Source organism: Adiantum capillus-veneris, chromosome 3 (genome assembly GCF_014529385.1).
Source record: "Adiantum capillus-veneris isolate H3 chromosome 3, ASM1452938v2, whole genome shotgun sequence".
NCBI lineage: Eukaryota > Viridiplantae > Streptophyta > Polypodiopsida > Polypodiales > Pteridaceae > Adiantum > Adiantum capillus-veneris.
Window position 1 is genome coordinate 73,384,109 of NC_140933.1, and position 23,860 is coordinate 73,407,968.

A 23,860-nucleotide genomic window follows, 5' to 3' on the forward strand; every position below is an offset into this window, starting at 1 on the left:
ATTCCAAGAGGCGACATTTCACACCACATTTGGAATACATATTGACCAAGATAGTGCCAAGCACGACATCTCACCTTGCTGAAAACAACCCATGTCAGCATCTTACATAGAGCCACATGTCTTCAAGATGCATGCGTAGGTGATTGCATCTGTGTTTCAAGAAATGCTGACGCATCTTCTGATCTAAGCATGATGCACGTGCAGTGTGGGTGTGTAGAGTTTGCTTCGCGAATTCTTGGGTTGAAAACGAACAAAATATCGGACGACTACAACTGATAGAAGTCATTGGCGACAATAACGATTGGTATAGAGGAGTCGCTGATTCGATGTTAAAAATAACGAATAATTTTTTACTTTCGCATTTCGAAATCTTCGACAAGTGGATGCACCATGAGACAGAGATTTGAAAGTGCATGTATGCTAACGAAGTAAAGAGATTTGAATGTGCATGTATGCTAACGAAGTAAAAATTGACTTAGTGGTCTGTTAGGTAATCAAGGTTTTTACCTTGATTATCTAAGATCGATTTAATGAAAGGAGCAACGCCAGCTATGCCATGTGGCCACATGTGATTGGCCTGCTAAATGAGGATGTGGAGAGAGAGAGAGAGTGAACAAAGCAATGGTTTTTAAAAAAAGAGATCGAAAAGCGGGCAGCCAGCACCTGTTATAGCAAGCAAAATCAAGAAGGCAGAGAAAGATAATAAACCTTTCATATAGAACGGGACAAATAGGGATTCAGATCTGCTCACGCGATACTCGACGCGGGCGATGGGCTCCTACCTGAAGCAGCTTAGCAGCAAAGCGAGCACGACGTCGCAGTTTGCTTACAAGCATGGATCTGCCTACTACAAGAGTTTGCTCGAGAACAACAAGCAGTATATCGCCCCTGAACCCACAGTTCAGAAATGCCAGGAGCTTTCTAAACAGCTCTTCTACACTCGCCTAGCCAGGTACTTCAGTTTCTGATTTCCGACACCTCCTTGCTCTTGTCTTTATGCGCAAGCGCGCAACCCTAGCTGTATCGAATAGCCGTTCCCGGTTTCATGCTCTTGATTTTATAAAGTTGTCTTTGGAGTTACAATGTAGTCATTTTGGTAACAGAGACCTGGCAGTATCGGTTCAACGTAAAGGACATGCACAGAGCTGGCTTGTGGTCTAGCTCTAAAAGAATAGATGTCTCACATTGGATTAAGTGATGAACCATTAGATTGGCAAGCTGACAAAAACTAGGTGAAGGTTGTTAGCTAGGCAAGTAGTTGTGAGTGTTTGGGTAACTGAAGTTGAAACTATTGCTTGAGACTTTGTTGAAATTGGGCCATTTTTTGACAAGGCAACTTCTTTTGTTGTTTTGGTTTTTGTTGTTGGAGTTTCGGGCATCACCAGATGGTTGTACTTTACCTGCATTTCATGTGTAGGGCTAGTTTCTCTCTACACATGCATTCTAGCGTATTTTGTCCCTTATATGTCATGTTAAACCATTTACTGATGACATGACAGTACCTTAATTTATATTAGATCTCATATTACTTTCCTCTCAGGAAATTAAGAAAGAGGCCATTTGGTCCAACTAGCTGGCCAGGGTGTCCTCTTCAGAAAGAGGTCAGTTGGTCCGACTAACTAGCCAGTTCTGAGGTGGGTTCTAGAGCTGCATCTGAGTGAGGTTCACAGTTCTGGGCATTTAGCCCTCCTAGGTCTAATGTGCAATTACGTGGTTGAACTGATGTGTGGTGTTGAACTGCACATGTGCTGAGTGCTGTAAAACACCCTGAATCAAGTTTGAAGTGATTGCACAATGTTGCATAGAGAAGAGAGTCAGAGTGTGGAGTTCATTTAAACTTTAAATAGAAGAAAGTTGGGGTACATCATGGGAGGCAGGTCATAGGTCACAGCTATGAGAGTTGTACCGGATTCTTTGTAAGGAACTTAAAAGTTAAGGTAAGTGCCGTAGTAGTAGGGCTAAAGTATGGAACCTCATATGGGTCCCTTTTTTAAACTTCTTGAATGCTTGATGGCTCTGGTTTCTTTTTTAATCACAAACGGGCTTGTAGCCAAGAGATTCTGACTAGGCTAGGAGAGCTTTATATCCTATGAAGGCATGTATTCATGGTCTACAGAACAAAAAGCTAGATTAGATAGACAAAATTTATGATACAAAATAGGTTGCATCGTAAAGACAACCACATGACTTGCTTGTTTGTCGCACTTGGCCTCATCTAGAACTATCTAGTGCACATTTTTTGCTGTGAGCAAGTTGGTTTGTAGGAGCACATTAGCAATCCACAATGTTCCACATGAGGTAAATATATTGTCTCTCCCATAGGTGAAAGACTTTGTGCACATCCGCAAGTTCCCCAGTTGTATTCTTCTCGCGTCGGAACTTCTTCTGGAACCTCCAATACGTTGTTCTCCAATTGATTGCCTCAGCTTGGGTTCGCTTATGGCACTCAAAGCTGTTGCTCTTGCCCTCCGTTCGTGTCACGTGCGCATACATGACGCGGACAAGCTTCTGTCAAAGTGCTACCTTCTTTAGTTACGAAAGCCTAGGGATTTAGTCAAGCACCTTTGTGAGCCTCTAGAAGGATGTGCATGATCAAGCAAATTATTAGAGTGCATACCCTCGTGCACAAGTGTATTCATGAAGTCACTTAGGCATGTGAAGAGTCACGTAGGTAATTTTTAGTATAAAAACACCTATAACTAGGAATCTTGGGATTCTAGAAGACCCAAGAGTTTAATCAGTATGAGTGGCCTTGGGCCCTCATTCTCAATAAGCGAGGACAAGTCAGTAGTAGCAATTCAAGTCAGCACAGTCAAAGTAGCAGAAGGGGCAGCGTTTGGCTCTTCTTCAAGCGTTAGCAAGGAGGGGCTGCATTTTTCCCAAAGGCTGCGTGTCACGTGACACATCCCAACCCTATGTGTCCGTGGACAAGCTACACCACAGCAGGGTTCAGTCAGTTCAGTCAAGTCTAGATTAGCAATGATCTGGCACTTTTGTGAGTCTATTCGTAGACCGTGCATGCCCAGTCACTTAGCATAGATGCATATCCTCCGGTTGCACACAGCATGATCATCGGAATTCCCATCAGAATCCATTAGCATCAGTTAGGGGAATTTTCCAGTGCATTTAGCTTATTTTCCTATTTATTGGGATTTTCACTTATTATTTTTAAGTGACTTTCCAACAAAAGTAGGCATGGCAATTTTGCTAAGTTAATATATAAACAAACCCAAGTTAGCACTTTCTGGCAGAAGAGGCAGCAGGAGCTCCCCGCTCAACAGGCAACTTCTCAGCAGTACCCCCCCTCATGACCCCCTAGCGCCAACCTTCCCCCATCCTTGGCGTTTGTGCATCTTCACCAGTCCCTGGCGCTTCCCTTCCCTTGCAGAGATCGCCATCCCACAGTTTATGCTGTCGTTTTTCTTTCACCTCAGCGTTTTCTCAGTTTTCCACTAACGCTAGCTTCAGCAGCAGATTCAGCGTTTTGCTTCATTGAATTCAGCAGAGCAGCATCAGGCACATCAGCGTTTTTGCTTTGCAGAGTCAGATCAGCCGGCGTTTTTGGCAAGAAAAGGACAGCATCAGCGTTTTTGATATTCAGCCCAAACCAGCAGCAGAGACTCGCAGTTTTCAGCCTATGACTCCGCAATAGATCACCCCTAAGACGGTTGCAGATGTTCCCCCATTTTCAGCCATAAAAACGCAGCCAAAACAGTCATTTTTAGCCACCGAAACAGTCCCGAAATTCAGCGAATAGAAGAACTCAGATTTCAGCCATCAAGTCGCCGTCGTCATCACCGTCGTCGTCGTCGGCATAGTCCCATTGCATCAGTCCATTGCATTCGCATTGTACACCTTTGTGCAATCAAAGTAGACCACTCTCGCCGACGAGAGTGGGGCCTTAGGAGGAGGGGTTTACAACCTCTCGGGTGTCGTATCTCTTCTCTCTCCTTCTCTCAGTCTCATTCACTTGCACGCACAATATCCACTCACTTTGTTCGTGATCATAGCACTCTCCATAAGACGGAAAGCTCTCTCTTTCCCTAAGAACCAAAAGGAACCTTGAGCAATAAAGATCACTAATCTTGAGAAAATACAACATTCATTCCTCTGCACCTAACATTGGTATCAGAGCTTTGGAAGTGTTCTGCATTACTCAAGGAAAGAACCACAAGAATTTTTTTTTGCTTGTTGCGATCGCACGAACCCAAGTTTACTTGGGCGTGGCGATTCCTAATTGTGTTTTGTTGAAGAGTGACAGGAATCCCAAGAAAGAAGGGCTTGTCCAGCCTCCCCTTGTGTCTCTTTTCACTCATTGAGAGCGGACTGTGCACTTAGCGGCCGGCCAATGGACGTGAGGTGGGAAAAAGCAACCTTGGTGTGAGTGCAAGGCCGCCAAGGGGTGCGCCCGCAGAAAAGGGTAGAACTCGGGTGAAGAGAAGATTCTTCTCCAACGCGATTTGCAAGCGAAAGAAAACCTCAAGAACCCCAAGAACCGAAGACCCTCAAGACTCAAGAACCTCAAGGACCCAAGATTCTCACGAATCAAGGACCTCAAGTACCTCAAGACCCTCAAGTACCCAAGTTCCTTGCGAGCTTAAGACCCCAAGATCATAGTGCATGGTCGTCACCCGAAGCGGAATAGATACTTCGCATTCAGGTGATGAGCATGAGAGAGGCGACGAAAGATTCTCCTCACTAGGAGGATTTTCCAACCCTCCCCCTTCGCCATCTACGCCACGAGTTGTCCTGACTCCTATGGAGATGATAGTCAAGTCGATGTTGGATATGATGGCACAACAACAAGAAACGAATCGAGTTGCATTGGCACAACTCGCAAGCAAAGCAGAAGAACAAGCAGCAAAGGGCCGTGCACAAGAAGCCAAGGACGCGAGCGCGACGAAAGAAACGCAAGATTGGCCGCACAACAAGAAGAAAATCGACTTGCTCAGGAACGTGAGCGCATTGCTCTTGCCGCAAAACAAGAAGAAAATCGACTTGCCCTCGAATGTTAGCGCGATGAACGAGATGCACGAAAAGCAGAAAAGGACGTCGAGCGTGAAGCTCAAAGGGAGCTTCGCAATCAAGAATTTATTGCTAAAATCCTAGCCTCGAAGACCGAACCACCCAAAGATCGTGGAAGTTCGTCAAGTGGCGCAAGCCACGACGCGGATTCCAACCATCCAGTCACAGAAAAGTTGACTTTCAGTAAGTATGACGGTAAGATGGATGCTACAGTTATTCATTCTTGGTTGCATCAATTTAATGCTTATTTTGCGACAACTAAGAAGACAGGAAATAGCAAAGTTTTGACGGCAGCTATGTACCTTGCCGGTGATGCCATCAATTGGTACCACGCATGGCAAGAGGCAAAGCTAGCTGCGCACCTTGAGGCAGCCGACGATTTCACGCCCCTCTTTTAGTTGGGCTGATTTCCAAGACAAGCTCAAGGCGCGGTTTATGCCACCTCAGTACCTGGCACGATTGAAGGACGATTGGCGCGCTCTCAAGCAAAATGGTATGCCGGTTATGTTTTTCTCTAATCGTGTTTTGCAGCTAGGTACCTAATTACGCATGTCGGATGATGAGCGCAAAGAGGCTTTTCTCTTTGGATTGGACGAGTATATCAAGTACGATGTCAAGGTATTCGATCCAATCGATCTCAACAAGGCAGTAGCGATTGCTCTCGCACAGGAGATGAAGCACAACAAGGGAAAGCCTAAGGAGAACAAGACTTCCACGAGTACCTCGCAGACTCCTCAGAATGGTAAGAATGATAACTCTTCTAACCAATCTACCAACAATATCTCATGAAAGAATTCTTCCAATGAATCTAAGGGTAAGGCTAACACAACTGCTAAACCTAAGCTTACTCCATATGAAAAGGTAGCACAAGGAATTGTAGGCGGTTACATCACTTCGGAAGAACAAAGCACGTATTCTAAGGAAGGTCGTTGTTTTCATTGTCGCATTAAGGGTCACATAAAAAGAACATGTCCTAAGCTTGAATCGAATGAATCTAAAGAACCCACATCATCCACTACATCTGTCAATGCAATGAATGATCACACGATTGTGCCCAAAGTTTCTCAGGACCTTTCCATTGATGATTCTCTCATTAAATGTTATGGTCGTACGTCGGGGCACCGTTTTGTCATATTGTTTGACCCAGGTAGTATGCATGATGTGATCAATTCCTCTCTTGTTGAGAGAGTCCGCCTCGAAGTTAGTCCAAGATCTCCTCTCGAGGTCTTTGGCTTTCGTCCTGGTATGGACGCTCTCATTACGGAGGAGTGCCTTGATGTGTTATTTGCAATCCAATAGACTGCCTTCACTAGAAGATTTGTTGTTTCTCCTCTCTCAGGATGTGATATGATTTTAGGCATTAAGTGGTTTCGTGAGACTGATGCTGTCATAAAATTTGCGGCTAACACTATAACTCTCAATGCCGACAGTGATTCTCCTACTGTCTTTCATGGAGTGGACACTGCTCCTTCTCCATCTCTCATTGCTAATATGCAGGACAAGGTTGAAAGGATTCGAGATATGGAGACTCTCTCAGTCTCTTTTTCTCCACAGCATGACACACAGGATTTGCATGATTATGAGAAGCATGATGATTTGAAGGATAATGATTTGCATGATGATTTGGATGAAAAAGACAAGCATGATGAATTGCACGAAGATGATGTGATTGATGATGTGTTAGTTGATACTTTTCCTAGCGAAGCTAACCTCGTTGTAGATTCGATCAATCGCCAAGAATGGATCTTGGCTTTCGAGTCAAGGTCCATAGATCCCCCACACGAAGATTCGATAGATCCATAAGAAGCAATCTTGGCTCTCGAGCCTTGGTCCAAAGAACCATCACAGGAAGTATTATGTGTTCGCATGATTGATATGCACGCATTGTTCGAATGTTTCATTCGTGACGGTTTCCTGTATTTTAGTTAGCATCGTTATGTGATCCCTCTTCCTAGGCATGACATATTGTATGTTGAGCACGTTTCTCTCATGAATGAGCACGAATGTATGCGGATTGTTCATGAAAAGCTGAAAAGTAGGTATGTCAGGAAGTCACATTCCATGTCTCTTCCTTGGCATGACAGTGTGTCCGAACGAGCACATGATAGTATGAGCACTAAGCATGGGCATTTCCATTGTGATTTGCCACAGTTGATTGATTTCAAACAAAGAGAAAAGATTCGACCTCATTGTTTGCATGTGTTTGATAAACGGGTTGTCACTCCGTCTCTATGTTCATCGACATTGCATACACAGTCTTTAGAGAAGACAAGTTTTTTTTCCTTCACTTTACATGGAATAGGTATGTTCATGGTTTTGTGGTTGGAGATGGTTTCAGGAATTTTCAGCCATGGAGATTCTTGAAGACGCAAGAAGCACGACTCTAGACGAAGTTGAAGCAAGAAAGGAGATTCTGAAGACTTTGTGTCGCTTTCGGCGCGGCCCAAAGAAGCAAGCGTTGCAGACCTTCATGAAGTTCAAGTACCGCACGACCCACACATCAGAGCGGGCCGGCGAAGAGTCCCTTCCAGGATTCCGGATGCCGTTGGCGATCTCCCTCGACGCCATACAGTCGGTACCAGTACCTCACTTTGAAAAGGAGGGGATGTCACGTGACACATCCCAACCCTATGTGTCCGTGGACAAGCTACACCACAGCAGGGTTCAGTCAGTTCAGTCAAGTCTAGATTAGCTATGATCTGGCACTTTTGTGAGTCTATTCGTAGACCGTGCATGCCCAGTCACTTAGCATAGATGCATATCCTCCGGTTGCACACAGCATGATCATCGGAATTCCCATCAGAATCCATTAGCATCAGTTAGGGGAATTTTCCAGTGCATTTAGCTTATTTTCCTATTTATTGGGATTTTCACTTATTATTTTTAAGTGACTTTCCAACTAAAGTAGGCATGGCAATTTTGCTAAGTTAATATATAAACAAACCCAAGTTAGCACTTTCTGGCAAAAGAGGCAGCAGGAGCTCCCCGCTCAACAGGCAACTTCTCAGCAGTACCCCCCCTCATGACCCCCTAGCGCCAACCTTCCCCCATCCTTGGCGTTTGTGCATCTTCACCAGTCCCTGGCGCTTCCCTTCCCTTGCAGAGATCGCCATCCCACAGTTTATGCTGTCGTTTTTCTTTCACCTCAGCGTTTTCTCAGTTTTCCACTACCGCTAGCTTCAGCAGCAGATTCAGCGTTTTGCTTCATTGAATTCAGCAGAGCAGCATCAGGCACATCAGCGTTTTTGCTTTGCAGAGTCAGATCAGCCCAGCGTTTTTGGCAAGAAAAGGACAGCATCAGCGTTTTTGATATTCAGCCCAAACCAGCAGCAGAGACTCGCAGTTTTCAGCCCATGACACCGCAATAGATCACCCCTAAGACGGTTGCAGATGTTCCCCCATTTTCAGCCATAAAAACGCAGCCAAAACAGTCATTTTTAGCCACCGAAACAGTCCCGAAATTTAACGAATAGAAGAACTCAGATTTCAGCCATCAAGTCGCCGTCGTCATCACCGTCGTCGTCGTCGGCATAGTCCCATTGCATCAGTCCATTGCATTTGCATTGTACACCTTTGTGCAATCAAAGTAGTCCACTCTCGCCGACGAGAGTGGGGCCTTAGGAGGAGGGTTTTACAACCTCGGGTGTCGTATCTCTTCTCTCTCCTTATCTCAATCTCATTCACTTGCACGCACAATATCCACTCACTTTGTTCGTGATCATAGCACTCTCCATAAGACGGAAAGCTCTCTCTTTCCCTAGGAACTAAAAGGAACCTTGAGCAATAAAGATCACTAATCTTGAGAAAATACAACATTCATTCCGCTGCACCTTACACTGCGTTTTCAGCATCAACGTTTTGCATCAGCATCGGCAAAATGGGCAGCGTTTTTCTCCTCTTCAAGCGTGAGCAAGGAGGAACTGCATTTTTCCCAAAGGTTGCGTTTTCAACATCAGCGTTTTGCATCAGCATCAACACTTGTGCTTTTGCAATTCATTAGCATTCAACATTCAACATTCAACATTCAACCTTCTAACAGTTTGTGCAAGTAATAAGAAGCAAATACTTGTTGTGGCAACAGAGCAAGGGGGACCTTGAGGGTCGACATCTAGTGTTCTCTCTCTTTGTCACTCTCTCTGCATCACTCTTTCATTGCATTCAGTTTCTCTCAAGTGAAGTAAAGGAACCTTGTGTTTGTGTGAGTACTAGTTCTGAGTATCAATCCTCAAACAATTCCGTTGCATCTTACAGTTCGGCATGCCGTTGAGCTCCATTACAGCATGACGTAGAGATTTGATGAATGGCATGCTTGCTATTGTCACAAAGTGACGATGTGGCAACTTATTAACATGATAGAATAGAGAGAGACTACACGGATAGATGACGTGGCAATCGCGATCACGCCATATTTCATGGGTTGACGTGGTATAGCCATATAGGGGCAATTTAAGCAATTGACTTTTTGGGTCTTGTGGGGCGCCATGCTTTTAGCAGTTTAGCTTTAGGGGGTCCTTGGCTTTTGTAACAGTCGCTTCTGGGCCTCAATATTGTTGTATAAGTGTGCCCTGGGGGTTACTTCTTCTAGACGAGTCCATGGTTGCACATCTGCAGAGTAACAATTATACTATGTCAATTATTTAATATAAAAAAGGTACTAAAGGGGTGCTAGACGTTGCAGCTAGTAATCTGGGTAGAGAACTTTGCTCTAGCGTGTCTCGACTCGAGTTGTTTGAAGGTTAAATATTAACAGTTCTCAAGTTCTGACGTGTGTGTAAGTGTTGATTCATAGGGGTACTAGATGTTGCAGCTAGTAATCTGGGTAGAGAACTTTGCTCTAGCGTGTCTCGACTCGAGTTGTTTGAAGGTTAAGTATTAACAGCTTTCAAGTTCCGACGTGTGTCAAAGTGTTGATTCATTGTGTCGCTAGTGGCTTGCTGGTTACAGTGCTATTAGACAGAGTTACCCGGAACGCGGAACAAGAACAACAACGGGCCTCCCTGCGGAACAGGGGAACGAGAATGGGTCCGGAACGGGAATGGCGCGGAAAACACCAATTTTTTTTTTTTTTTTTAGCGTTATGTGTTTGAATACAAGTAGTACTAGAGTCCTTCGACTCTAATATCCACAAAAAACACGATTCGAAGACCATTCAACCTTATTATAACTTGATTGGGATGTGCGGCGCCCAGAGTACATAGCACATACACAACATTGAGCAAACACAATGCCCATACACAATTGTCAATAACATATGTAATTACAGATTAGAGCTCTCAAATAATTGCAAGAGTAGTAGTCAGAGATAACACTTTTCGCTTAATTATGGCTAACAAGGCCTGCCAAGGCGCTACAAAAAAACCAAAGATGACATACCATAATAAGAGTCGAGACTACAAGGGGGGCAAACCAGTGACCACAATACCAAAAGACTGAAGGTGACAAATACCATAAAGATGCTAGTGGCTACAAATGTCAAAGAGGGCAAGGCTCAAGCAGGACAAGGTATTTGTGACAACTTCCATTGGGGGCCCATCCAACTTATGGGGACCCTGTCCGATTGGGCCCCAACAGAAGTCCTAAAGTCGCAATTCTTGAGTCTCAAGACCCAAGACTCAAGACTCAAGAGCCACTAGCCTGAGAGGCCTCCCAATTCGTAGTAGCCGGCTGTAAATCATGCACATCCTCCCATTCCTCATCATCGAGCTCTAGGCCCGGCTCGATCTCAGCCATGGATGAAGTACCTGGTGTTGCTGGATGTGCATCTCCACCTGCCTGAGGAGCCTCTTGCTCCATCTCCCACTGTGTAAAAGGATCTGTTTGTTTGTCTGTACTCTTGCAAAGTATTTGCGCTGACAAAGACAAGATTATTAGCCTTCTCCACTCCAAGCCGATTCCTCTTCTTGGAAGCAATGTGGCTAAAGGTACTCCACAATTGCTCCAAGCATGAGGTACTAATTGACTGGCTGAGAATATGGATCGTCAATCTCTGAAGCCCAGGGCCATCATAGCCATAGTCCTCCCCCCATAGCACTGAACCTATCTTCCTGCGATCAATCTGAGCATTTGCACTGCCAAATGATCCCCACATCTCTCTATACTGTCTCAACTGATCTTTGACAATGTGTCGCCCATCTCTGTCTAGAACCATCTTGCTTAAGATCTTTGTAAATTGGTTCATGACTTCTCTATCTGTCTCTTTGCCTGCACCTTGGAACTTTGGATCCACCATGTACGCTACCCCGTGTAAAGGAGAAACATATGAATTCCACCTTGAGCTGCAAAGCGCATGGATCTCCTCATATCGCTCTACTTTCAGCTCAAGCTGTGCAAGCTGCTCGATCATGCGGTCCATTGCCTCATAAATCTTGCCAATGCAAGGATCCATGCCATCGAGAACTCGAAGCACATGAATCATCGGTTTTACCTGTGCGTCTAGACTCTTGAGCTCGTTCCAGAACTCAAGATTCTCTGCCTTATCCTTGCACAAAATCCCTGCAACTGTCTTTGCATAGGGGGAGGTGGTGAACTCATCACTGATGAAGACCTGTCGAACCGCATTTTGACATTCAGACAGCCTGCGCACAAGAAGAAAGTTGAATGTGAAGCGGGTGTCTGATTACTTTAGAAGCACTTTGCCGGCCGACCTCTTGAGGTACTCACTCCGAACCAAGTTGTGATTGTTGATGAAAGTAACAATCTTCACTGCATCAGCAATGACTGGAGCGATCCAGTCTAGCTTGTCGATGTCTTTTAGAAAGTTGTTCAAGTAGTGTGCCATGCAAAAGCACACTGTCACATGCGGATAGTGGCCCTCTATAATAGCTACTACTGCCTTGTTTGATGCCTCCCCAACTGTGACAAAGGCCACCACGTGTTGCTTACCGATCGTTTCTATGGCTGCTGTCCACTCTGCAGAGGACATTGGCGGACTTGCCACTCGATGGCATCATGAGAATGCATAAAATTCATCTCTCCACTCGAGTATGCGACGAGACCATGGAAGATCTCTTCCTTGTATCTCTCCACCTGTTGGCAATGAGGGAAACACCATGTTTGGCCCAAAGTCGCTGAATATAGAGTGTTGCTTGCTCCACAATAGCCTTTTCTCGATCGAGCAAAGTGGTTCGGAGAGCCTCTGCAGACGGCGGCACATAGCCGGTGCCATACTCTCCTATCCGTTGCACCATGACTTTCCAATACTCTGACCTATTTCGATCAAACATAGAAGAGGTTAGTATCAAAAAGGCGGAAACGACGGTAACGGAAGAAATGAGAGAGAAGATTGATAAATCATAAAACATACCTCGCCGCGACAAATAGGATATGGTCGTGATAGAAGAATCGGGCCCACGGCCGCATCCACCTCTTCCTTCTTCTTTTGGTTCCAAGAGGTGGCAAGGGTCCTTTGGCGACGAATCAGACCCGATGAAGATCCACCGGCACCTAATTCCGAACTATGTTACAATTGTGCACAAGGAAAAGCAAGCACTTGAATGAAGATGGGTTCAGGGGAAACTTTGAGGAAAAACGGATGCTTTCTGAGAAAGCGGGTCTCTCTCTCTCTCTCTCTCTCTCTCTGGCAGAACAACGAAAAAAAAATTTAAAAATTTCGTGATCTCTACGTGGGCAGCTAGTGTTGTGCTATCTTTGCTGTGGCCAGGGAGCTATAAAAGAATCACACGTCCTCTCCTAGAGGGAAGACCAGTTTTTGCAAGGAGGAGATGCTGCAGATTTCAACCACAAAGAAGACGTTGCCGGTGATGCCCATGGCTGCCCCAAGTGTACCAGAGGTCGCCAGGACCCAGTGCGTGAGTTCCCTTGTTTCCATCGCGACAAGCTGCTGTTTTTCTCTGTTTTCATCTCATAAACGTCGTAGACGGGGCTGATTTATGGAAAGGAACCCGAAAACACACCTCTTTTGTGTGTTGGGTTGGAGGGAGGATTTTCTATGTAGAGATCCGAGTTGCGTTTTGAGCATCGAGACTTTGAAGGTAACGATTTTTATGTTATGATCTCTAAGTATTTGTTTGCAAGTGTACTTCCTCTTAGTGAGGGAGTAGGAGCAGAGGAAGGCATGAGCCTTTGCAGGAGAAAGCGCTCTGAGGAACTAGAGCTAGATCAGCCCAAGGGTTTCGTACAGCCCAAGGGTTTCGTACCGAAGTTTGCGACGTAGATCCACGGATCCGAGAGTGGTAGACTCTCGAGTTGGGGATCTGGAAGTTGAGATTCCCAAGGAAGGACTTCGCGTCCAGGAAAACAAAGTTGTTCTGCGGGAAGAGGACTCTAGAAAACAGAGTCGGAAAAGAGTTGAGGGACGCCATGCCCCGAGTCTGAAAGGGGGAGATCAAGAGGCGAGAACCTTGGTTCTTGAGGATTTGGAATAAGGAATGGAAGTTCCTTGGAATAGGGTTCTGCCCTAGGAATCGGAAGCTGAGGCTTCCAGGAACCATAAAGTCTTATTCTAGAACGAACGTGGTATTACGTTCGGTTCAAGTGCTTGTATAGACTTCTCCTCAGTAAAAAGATACTATTATGAGGGGGACCAGCCCATCTTCTGGTCCCAGTATTGTGTCGATCTTCTCATTCTCTATCTCTCTCTCCCCCTATCTATTTCTCTCTATATCCTTTGGCTTCAATATTAAGTGATAAATTCTATTTATCCGAGTATATTTTATATTGCTATGCGCTCTCGTTTGTGACATCGGCAACGAAGGCAAAAGCAAAGCGGGCAATTGTCAAGAAGTCACGCCCTTCCATTTCAGCAGAGGACCTTTAAAGGGAGGGGAGAGCGCTAAGTGAGCAAAGTTATGAAGAGTTTGGGACATTCAATGACTCGCAAGGGACGTAAGTCGAAGTCCAAGTAGGTGCAGCGGAAGTGTTTAAAGGATTTTGCTCGGATCTAGTACTCCACACAAACACAAGGGACACTTGAAAGAATAGAACTGAACTAAACTGAATTGAACTGAATGAGAGAGAGAGAGAGAGAGAGAGAGAGAGAGAGAGAGAGAGAGAAAAGATGACACCGAATGTCGAGTCCCAAATCCTCAAGGCCTCCCTTGCACTTCTGCCAGAGCAAGTACTTTCTTTATTCTTGTACAATGCTAATACAATGATGCTAAATGCTGATGCTTATGGGTATTGATGTTGCTTATGTTGGGTACTACTGGATGCTGATGGGTACTGCGGGGTGCTGAGGTACTAAGGGGTGTTGAGGTACTTATGGGTTCTGTGTTAACGACGATAACGACGACGGCGACAAGGTATTGATGGGTTCGTACTAAAGGGTTCTGTGACGAGGAGGAGGAGGAGGAGGAGGTACTAAGGGGTTCTATGTCGACTCTATGTCGACAACGATGACAAGGTAGTGATGGGTTCTATGTCGAAAAGGGGCTAGCGATGTCGATGGCTAGATTTTGCAACCATGACGTGGCTAGGGCTGAATTCTGATGGCGATCAAAGGCTGAAAATGCGGGCCGTCTGCGGCTGAAAGCGCTGAGGAAAGTTTGAGGCAACTATTGGCGATATGGCTGAAAAACGCCAATGAGGCTAAGAGGACATGTGGTACTTCTCCTCCTCATGTTCCTGCTCTTCTAGCGTTGCATAGGGCTGCCTTTATAGGTGGAAAAGGCTGGGTCGAGCAGGCTGGGAAAAGACCCAACGATCTCATAAAAATGTTAAAAGTCACTTATTAATTAAGTGTGACTTTATGTGGCGGTTCACACTCGGTGAATGCCTAAGCGCTAAAATATGGTACTGTGCAAGAGAGGGTATCTACTATCATCTATGACCGGCCTGGACATGCACGTCTTGCTAGAGGCTCAGAAAGGTGCCAGGCTAGGTCCTAAGCTAGACTATGACTGACGTTAGACGGTAGTAGAAGCTTGTCTACATGGCGCAAGTGTAGTGCGCTTGTGACATCCCCTCGTGTTAACGGTTAGGCACAACTACCGAACTTCTATCTTCGGATTCTTCTGTACTTCTGATGTTGACTGCTTCTGAATTTGATGCTTGTGGATGCATAACTGATGAAGATTCCTCCAAACTTGTGGATGTACTGCGTCGATGTAAACACCAACCAACCGAGTCACTAGGCAGGCTTACTACTGTCGCAGACTACCAGCCTTGATGTTGACTCTGCCTTGCGAGCAAGAACGACCACTCGAATAGTTCGCACCTTCACAAGGGACACTTTACTTCACTTGAAAGAACTGAGCTGAACTGAATGAACGAGAGAGAGAGAGAGAGAGAGAGAGAGAGAGAGAGAGAGAGAGAGAGAGAGAGAGAGAGAGAGAGAGAGAGATGACATCAAATGTCGGGCCCCAAATCCTCAAGGCCCCCCTTGCTTTGTTGCTAGAGCAAGTACTTTTTTCATTCTTGCACAATGCTGCTACAATGATGCTAAATGCTGAGATGCTGATGCTAATGGGTACTGAATCATGATGCTGTTGATGCCGGGTACTGGTATTGATGCTAGTTATTACTGGGTACTGCAGGGTGCTGAGGTAGTGTGGGGTACTAAGGGGTGTTGAGGTACTGATGGATTCTGTGTCGATGATGATAACGATGACGATGAGGTATTGATGGGTTCTATGACGACGACGACGACGATGAGGTACTGATGGGTTCTATGTCGACGGGGTACTGACGGGTACTGAGAGTCCATATGTTGAGCTAAACCGAAGCCAAGCCGAACATAAGGGGTACTAGATATTGGGGTACTGTGTCGATGACGACGACGAGGTATTGATGGGTTCTATGTCGATGACGACGATGAGGAGGTATTGATGGGTTCTATGTCGACAACGATGACGATGAGGTATTGATGGTGACGACGACGACGATGACGACGTACTGATGGGTTCTAACGATGAGGTCGACGACGAGGTACTGATGGGTTCTATGTCGACAGCAACGACGACGACGACGACGAGGTACTGAGGGGTTCTGTGTCGACGACGATGAGATGATGACGAGGTATTGAGGGGTTCTATGTCGACGACGATGGCGAGGTACTAAGGGGCTCTATGTCGACGACGACGACAAGGTACTGATGGATTCTATGTCGAAAAGCGGCTAGCGATGTCGATGGCTAGATTTTGTGATCATGACGAGGCTAGGGCTGAATTCTGATGGCGATCAAAGGCTGAAAATGCTGGCTGTCTTGGGCTGAAAACGCTAGCCTTTCGAGGCTGAAAACGCTGAGGAAAGTTCGAGGAAACTGTTGGCGATCTGGCTGAAAAATGCTATCGAGGCTGAGAGGACATGCAATACTTCTCCTCCTCCTGCTTCTTGCTCTTCTAGCGTTGCATAGGGCTACCTTTATAGGTGTAAAAGGCTAGGTCGAGCAAGTTGGGAAAAGATCCCGCGATCTCATAAAATGTTAGTCACTTATTAATTAAGTGTGCCTTTAAGAGGAGGTTCACACGTGGTGAATGCCCAAGTGCTAAAATGTGGTACTGTGCAAGAGAGGTTATGCAACTATGACTGGCTTGGACATGCACATCCTGCTAGAGGCTCATAAAGGTGCCAGGCTAGGTCCTAAGCTAGACTACGACCGACACTAGAGGGTAGCAGAAGCTTGACTACGTGGCACAAGTGTAGTGTGCACGTGACAAGGGTCAAAAAACACAGCCAACATGTTCTCTTCCAGGACAAGGACTCTAGTCAAGTTCTAGTTAAGAAGAAGAGAGGCGGTTGTGGAAATGAAAGCATCAATGAACCGAGTCTCGTGGAACTCGAATGCGCTATGATAGTTTGGACAAAGAGGATGATTCAAATGACAGATGCTCTACTTTGGTTCTAACTTGGATGGAAGCAGAGCCATACTTTGGCCAACTAGTTGAGGAAACGAAAACATTGGAAGAGCAGATCTTGAAAGAGCTACAACAACTCTCTTTGTTTAGACATCGACACTACTTTTGATGATGACTTTGACTCCCACACCTTTGGGATCACTGTTAGCAATAAAAGCAATCATCTGATTCGAGAACCAAAGTACGACAACATTGAGCGACGAAAAGGCAAGAAGGAATTTGAAGATGGGGCCAAAGTATCAAGTTCAACCATTTTTTCGGCCACATGGATATGTAACAGACGGGTTGTCACAAACTACTGACGTGTCAAGCCACTGAAGAACGGAGCTAACCTGCAGATCCCAGCCGAGGGGACTAAATGTCACAAAGTGATGACGTGGCGGATAGCAGAAACCTAAATTTCTGCCAGAATCCCTAAAATTCATGCAAACCCTCATTTCTGCCAAAAACCCTAATTTTCGGAAATCGCAAAGGCTAATTATTTTTTTTAAAATTTTTTTTTTTGCAAAATGATGAGCGACGCAAATTTTGCTTTTTGACTCTTTGTGAGAGAGAGAGCAATTGCTTTTGATGTGAAGCTTTTGGGGCTCTGCTTTTGGGCATCCCTTGTAACCTTTAAAGTAGTGGTGAGGGTTTCACTCCTCAGAGCATCTGGACGCAGAGTTTGAGAGTGAAACCCTAACCGCTCTCTTGTACTTTGATGATTGATTAATACAAAAAGAAATACCGAAAGGGGCGCCAGTCTTTGGGGCCAATATTTCTAGGCACGGAACTCCGCCGGGCCAGTGCAAATCTATTGTGATCTGTGAATTGTTTTGAAGTGGTCATTTGGTGCTGTCGCGGTTGATTCTTGACTTGGAGTGTGACTGGAGCATTTTGGTCTGATTGATCTCGAATAGACATGGTTGCAATAGGGGTTAGTCAATCGGACATCGATGAGGTCCCGATTGGACCGAGATGTGATTGCTAGCTACATTGCCGATAAATCATGGTCTAAGATCCAAATGAATGTTGGATGTCATGTGATGTCCTGTGATGTCTGGTGATGTCCTGTGATGTTGTGTGATGTGACTGTCGATTTTGTACATGTGCTAGATGTGTGTTCCTAGTACGTAGGTACTAACAGTCAGTGTCTGCTAAGACGGTTTATGGCTTTTGTCGGTTTTGCAGGCGTGTAATTGCGGTCGATTACAATGCTTTCAAGAGGGGGGTATGTCACAAAGTGATGACGTGGTTGATAGCAGAAACCCTGATTTCTGCCAGAAACCCCAATTTGCGGAAATCGCGGAGGCTAATTAAATTTTTTTTTTTTTTTTTTTTTTGGGGGAAAATGATGAGCGATGCAAATTTTGCTTTTTGACTCTCTGTGAGAGAGAGCAATTGCTTTTGATTTGAAGCTTTTGGGGCTCTGCTTTTGGGTATCCCTTGTAACTTTTAAATTAGTGGTGAGGACTTCACTTCTCAGAGCATCTGGACGTAGAGTCTGAGAGTGAAACCCTAACCGCTCTCTTGTACTTCGATGATTGATTAATACAAAAAGAAATACCGAAAGGGGCGCCAGTCTTTGGGGCCAATATCTCTAGGCACGGAACTCTGCCGGGCGAGTGCAAATCTATTGTGATCTGTGAATTGTTTTGAAGTGGTTATTTGGTGCTGTCGCGGTTGATTCTTGACTTGGAGTGTCCAAGTCTGTTACACTAAACCCTAAGTGAAGAAGCAACAGAAGAAGTTTTACAAACTTGCAAAGTCTTGCCGATTGGCAAGAAGAGTTCCCACCAACTTATGGGACCCCGTCCAATGCGGACCAAGTGGCAAAAGACATTCAACAAGACCCACGCACATCTACAAAAGACTTGCACAGCCATGTGATGACGTGGCAAGCTTGTATGAACACTTCCGTGAATCATGTTGACTGCCACGTGGCACTGTACGGACTAGCGCGATTTACACCGATGGTTGTTGACGTGGCAGAATTCCAGATTTCAGCGCTGGTTGTCATGTGCACATCTAGCCCTATGTGCATGTGGACAAGCTGTTCCTACTTCTAGGGTTTAGGTAGCCTAGGAAGTGTTCTACCCTTCTGAGCCTGTACGCAGGCCGTGCATGTCCAAGCACTTAAGAGTAGCTGCATACCATCTGATTGCACAACCCATAGCATGAGCATGTACCACCGCATGACCTAGTTTTGCGACTGCATATGAAGCACCTCTTATAAGGTCATTTATTCAATAAGTGACTTTATATTTTGTCAACTAAAATCGTAGGGTATCCTTATAGATGCTCGACCTACCCTCTTGCACCTATTTAAGGACCCAGGGGGCGCTCAGTAGAGGCAGAAGAAGCAGAGGAAACACAAGGAGGTCAGCAACCCGCGGCACCTCAAGCTTTCTAGCGTTTCTCCTTAGCAAGGTCCAACGTTTTGCATCAGCAACACCTGCGTTTTCAGCCATTAGACCAGCGTTTTCAGATCAGCCCTGAACCTTGCCGTGCCACACCCTTGCCGGTAGTAGCAGATACTCGCTGGTTTCCACTAGCACCCAGTTTTATAAAATGTTAGGTTGAGGTAGGGGAAAACGTGTAATTGGTGAAAAAAACATAAAAGCCCAAAAATGTTTAAAAATGTGTGCACCCAACTAGGCTAAAAAAATGACCGGCTGGACACGTGCTAAAAGTGTCCGCCCATGCAATCTACATGATGTGCGATGGGTGGCCAACCCGTGACAATCACTAGCAGTACAAAATGGCGAAGCAACGGTGGTGTAACTCTAACACCCCCTCTCAGCACCGGATGCTGAGACAACACATATGAGTCGAAGCTGAGAAGCCAAGGTCCGCTGAGGTACAACCTTCGTGAAGATGTCTGCTGCATTGTCTGCTGTAGGGACATACTTCAAATGAAGATCTCCAGCCAAAACCCGCTCTCGAACATAGTGGTTCTGCACCTCAATGTGCTATGCTGGCCAGGTACTATTCGACCTCGGAATTTTGTTAGATTTTCTCGTCCATGAAACCCTCTCTTTACATTTGCAGATTGTTCACTCCAGCTCCTTGGTCCGACTTCCTTTCCAGGAGCTGAGAGGGGGTGTTAGAGTTTAGGCATCTCTGTGGATTCGTCCAGTCGGTCCCGGTTTCTCTCAGGGACAGGTGTTAGGAAGTGAGGGATGTTCTGTGGCTGTGCCCAGCCAATGTGAGGTAGGTTTCTCATGTCGGGTTGTGTCTAGCCATGTTTAGCCTTGGGGTTTGACCATTAGGATCTTGCAAGTTGGGGGTATTTTCCCCAGCTTTGGCAGTATTTTCCCATTGCCTATATAGCCTCAATGCGCACTTTTCCCTACTTTTCCCATTTACCAGGTTGTGGGGGCTGGTGGACAGCTGGCCGACTTGGACATATGTGGATAGACAGTCAATCTGCACAGGCTCTGTGGTGCAAGGCGCCCCTAGTGGGCAACCCTAGGGTTGTAGACAGGTGCTAAGGAGTGCATCTTGCCCAGCGTTTTTACGTCAGCCAGTGTTTTCTTCCTTCTCCAGCCCGAGGGAAGCACTTAGCCCTAGCGTTTTTGGTGGGCAGCAGGCGTAGAGTTTGGTCATCCTCCTACGGTGCACCAACCCCTCATGGCGGCCTCTCACAGGCCTTGTGATCGTGCAGTGGTAGGGATTCTCATCCGAGATTCAGATCCACATCTAGATCTAGCCAGGAGAAGATGCACCACATCTATGCTCTCATGAGCATGTTGGAGGTGATGCACGTGCCACGTGGAGACCGTGTCAGTGGTCTTGTGTGTAGGAGCACTTGGCAGTGTCAGTAGCAGTCGCAGTTGCGTGTACCTCGGGTCTATCTAGTTGGCATGTCAGTTCTATGCCGGACCACCCTTGGTCACTTGTATGAGCAACTTGTTATCAACATGGAGAGCCTTTCCAAGATCTCTCTCTCTCTCTCTCTCTCTCTCTCTCTCTCTTACTCAAGTGTCCTGTCTCATATCTCTCTTCTCCACAGGTGTGCCTTGTTCTTGTGTTTGGCATTGAAGGTGTTCTAGATTGGAGTCGAGGTACCCACCGGATCATGAGCCAGTTTTTGTCTTCATTGCATATTCTGCTGCTACCTTTGATAGATCCGTGGTGAGGATGGGGACGGAGGAGCAGCCGGAAACAGCCATCCTGGTGTAGGGACTTCTTCTCCAACTTTAGACTCATCACCTTCACGCAAAGTATCCATTCTGCCTCGAATGATGTCCACGCAGTGAGTTCTTGGGTACTTGGGATGCTCGGTATCGCTGGGAATTTGTGCTGAAGAATGCTTACTCAAGCTCAACTCCTTCATGTGGGTGTACCCGAAGGCGGCACCAAGGTTGCTTTTTCCCACCTCATGCTGATTGGCGTGCCGCAATATGCAAGGTCTGTTCTCGATGAGTGGAAGTGAGGAATGTTTGACAAGCTCTTCTTTTCTGGGTTACTTGCCACGCTACGAAAGCTCCGATTATAGAGATCGACATGCCCAAGTTTTTTTCTAGGGTTACGTGCCAATCACAACTAAGCAAAAAAAATTTATGTGGTTCTCTAGGTTGTTTCTCGAGTGATGATACGGAAGCACTGCCAAAGAGCTCTAATTCAGATGTTAGATGCAGCGGAATTGATTGATGGTGGTAGCTCAAGCCATGTGGTTCATTAGGTTGTCTTCAGGAGTGATGAAACTGAAGCACTGCCAAAGAGCTCTAATATGAATGTTAGGTGCAGCAGAAGTGGTGATAATTCAAGCCATTTAATTGTTTTATTTTCATGGAATAAAACAACTGGTTGGTTGGTTGTAAAATTCCTTACATGCTTATTGAAAAGCCTTGCAATTAACTATGCAGGCCTCGTGATTTTATCGCTTGTTTTGTTTTAGAATAGCATGCGACTCTTCACCTTGTTAGTTTTTACAAACGCCACGATTTATTTAAAAGGGTATCCATGTCTCTTTCTAATTGTTCCAGTCTATTCTTTCTATTGCAGCATACCAGGGCGCTATGAGGCTCTCTGGAAGGAAGTAGATTATTTGAAGAACGCAGTGAAGAAAAGACAAGATCTTACTGTGGAGGACCTTGGTGTGGCAACTTTGTTTGCAGCTGAATGTTATGCGTGGTTTTGTGTTGGGGAGATAGTGGGGCGTGGTTTCACTTTTACAGGATATTATCCTTAGTGGTATATTGGGTCCAATTCACCGTTGTTGCAGAGGTTGCAATTGAGGCGAAATAGAGACTGTGGTGGCCACATTAGAAGGGTCATATTTCTTCAGACAGTGCTCTTTGATGTTGATGGTTCTTACTCTGCACCTCGAGAGTCTCTTAGCCATAGACCATCTCAATTTTGAGCTTTACTTCAAATAAGAGCGCGATGATTATTGGAATCTGCATTATTTTTCGTGTGGATCAAGTGATCTCACACCTATCAAAAATTGCGAGTCTATGCAACATGAAGATGTCCTGAAGTGAGTCTTTAGGGTGCTCTCTTAACCTGTGCTTTTGAGCAGTCTCTCCCAATTCAATAAGCAGTTCTCTCTTCTTGTTGCGTTTGATACTAGTGGGTTGTGTTGATTGGATCTGAATACTGTATCTGTAGTTTAAAGCTAGGCAGAGCTTAAATGTTTAAGATGGTAGCTTAACTTCGAAGTTTAAGAACTGTGGATCTCATGTTCGGCGTCTCTGTTAATTCTCTGTGGCTGTTTGGCAAGTTGAAGGAGTCGAATTTGATATGCGATTGAGATGAGAGCCAATTCCAGGGGATTGGATGGGCTTGCGGGCTTGTTTTGAAGCCCCTTTCTTTTTGTATTAGTATTTGCTCCTACAAGGATATTGGCATGCACATTATTATTGACAACAGGGTGTCACACAGAATGCACAAGAATCATGAATATCTCGTGGCTAGCCAGCACATGTACATGTCTCAGCTTGCCGGACCCAGCTTCTCTGCGCATCTCTGTGAATTCTGGAACTGAAAGTGGTCTTTTGTGGGCTCTGTTAGAGTTGTGTGATCATATGTTTTCCTTCAGTGGGTACTCATGTTTAAAGTTTTTTTTTTGCTCATTTGGCCGAAACAGCACATGTGGTTACGCCGGCATGATTGCCTAAGTAAGTTGCAACCTGTAGGAGGGGTGTGCTTGTATGACAACATATGACGACAGGGTTCACACCCTCTTTAAGATGATATGAGTGTGGATGTCCCATCAGGAAGCGATTGAGGTCTTGTGGGTGTTTTGCTTTACCCATGATTAAGGAACGTGTAGATGAGTGGTGGCCGTGTGGATTGAAATGTGTTGGGTTTCTGTAATGTTCAAGAGTAGTGGTCAAGCTTGTTAGGCTAGGTCTCTTTGATACTGTGTTTCTGTTAAATGAGTCAAGGGCATGAATATAGTTTTTTTTTTTTTGCCATTTTTTGTGTGAGTGGCCTTGTTGCAAGTTCTACTTGGGCGCAAAAGTGGCCAGTCATCACCCTCTTCTTTCCTGCCTTCTCTATTGTTGTTCCTAGTTTCCCTCCTTGCACCTCTCCATGCAAAAAACTCCAATTCATCATGCAATCTCTTTCTTGGATCATACTTAGAATCCCCCCCCCCCCCCCCCCCCCCCCCCCTCTTTCCTCTTGTTACTCATTAGCTCCGTACACCCTTCATGATGTTTCTTTTGATGCCATGGGTCATAATTTGACTGTTGAGAACGATAAGGAAACCTCTCTCTCTTCTTCTTCTTCTCTCTCTCTCTCTCTCTCTCTCTCAATTGTAGTGATAATCTTTTGGTCACGGGCTTAGCTCTGAAAGTGGCCTTGGGGGCCATTTGCAAGAGCAACATACAAGTTGATAATTATCTTGGTGGATTAGTTTAGGCTAACACGGATGAGAATTCACAAGGAGCGCGAGGGGATTGCACATGCTTTTCTTGTCCTTACATCGCCTTGTGTCCCAACCATTGTTAAACAAGATGAACAATCAAATGATAGTAAGAAGAGCTTAGCTAGGTCTATGATTATAAGCTCCCTTTGCTTATTGGGATTGC

The 23,860-nt window shown here is 45.5% G+C and overlaps 1 protein-coding gene across 1 annotated transcript; it reads left to right on the plus strand.

Moving 5' to 3' along the window:
- The first annotated feature begins 671 nt into the window (after nucleotides 1-671).
- On the plus strand, nucleotides 672-22,375 carry LOC147461105 (uncharacterized). Its single transcript, XM_086508729.1, has 2 exons — nucleotides 672-952; nucleotides 21,828-22,375. Exons 1-2 carry the CDS (start codon nucleotides 771-773, stop codon nucleotides 22,012-22,014), a joined length of 369 nt encoding a protein of 122 aa, XP_086364855.1. The 5' UTR covers nucleotides 672-770; the 3' UTR covers nucleotides 22,015-22,375.
- The last annotated feature ends 1,485 nt before the right edge of the window (nucleotides 22,376-23,860 follow it).

What these genes read in the sequence shown, in the direction of transcription:
- LOC147461105 (XM_086508729.1), top strand. Translation starts at nt 771, where the DNA reads ATGGGCTCCTACCTGAAGCAGCTTAGCAGCAAAGCGAGCACGACGTCG. An exon ending in TTCTACACTCGCCTAGCCAG is followed by an intron (nt 953 to 21,827) that starts GTACTTCAGTTT and finishes TTTCTATTGCAG; the next exon opens with CATACCAGGGCGCTATGAGG.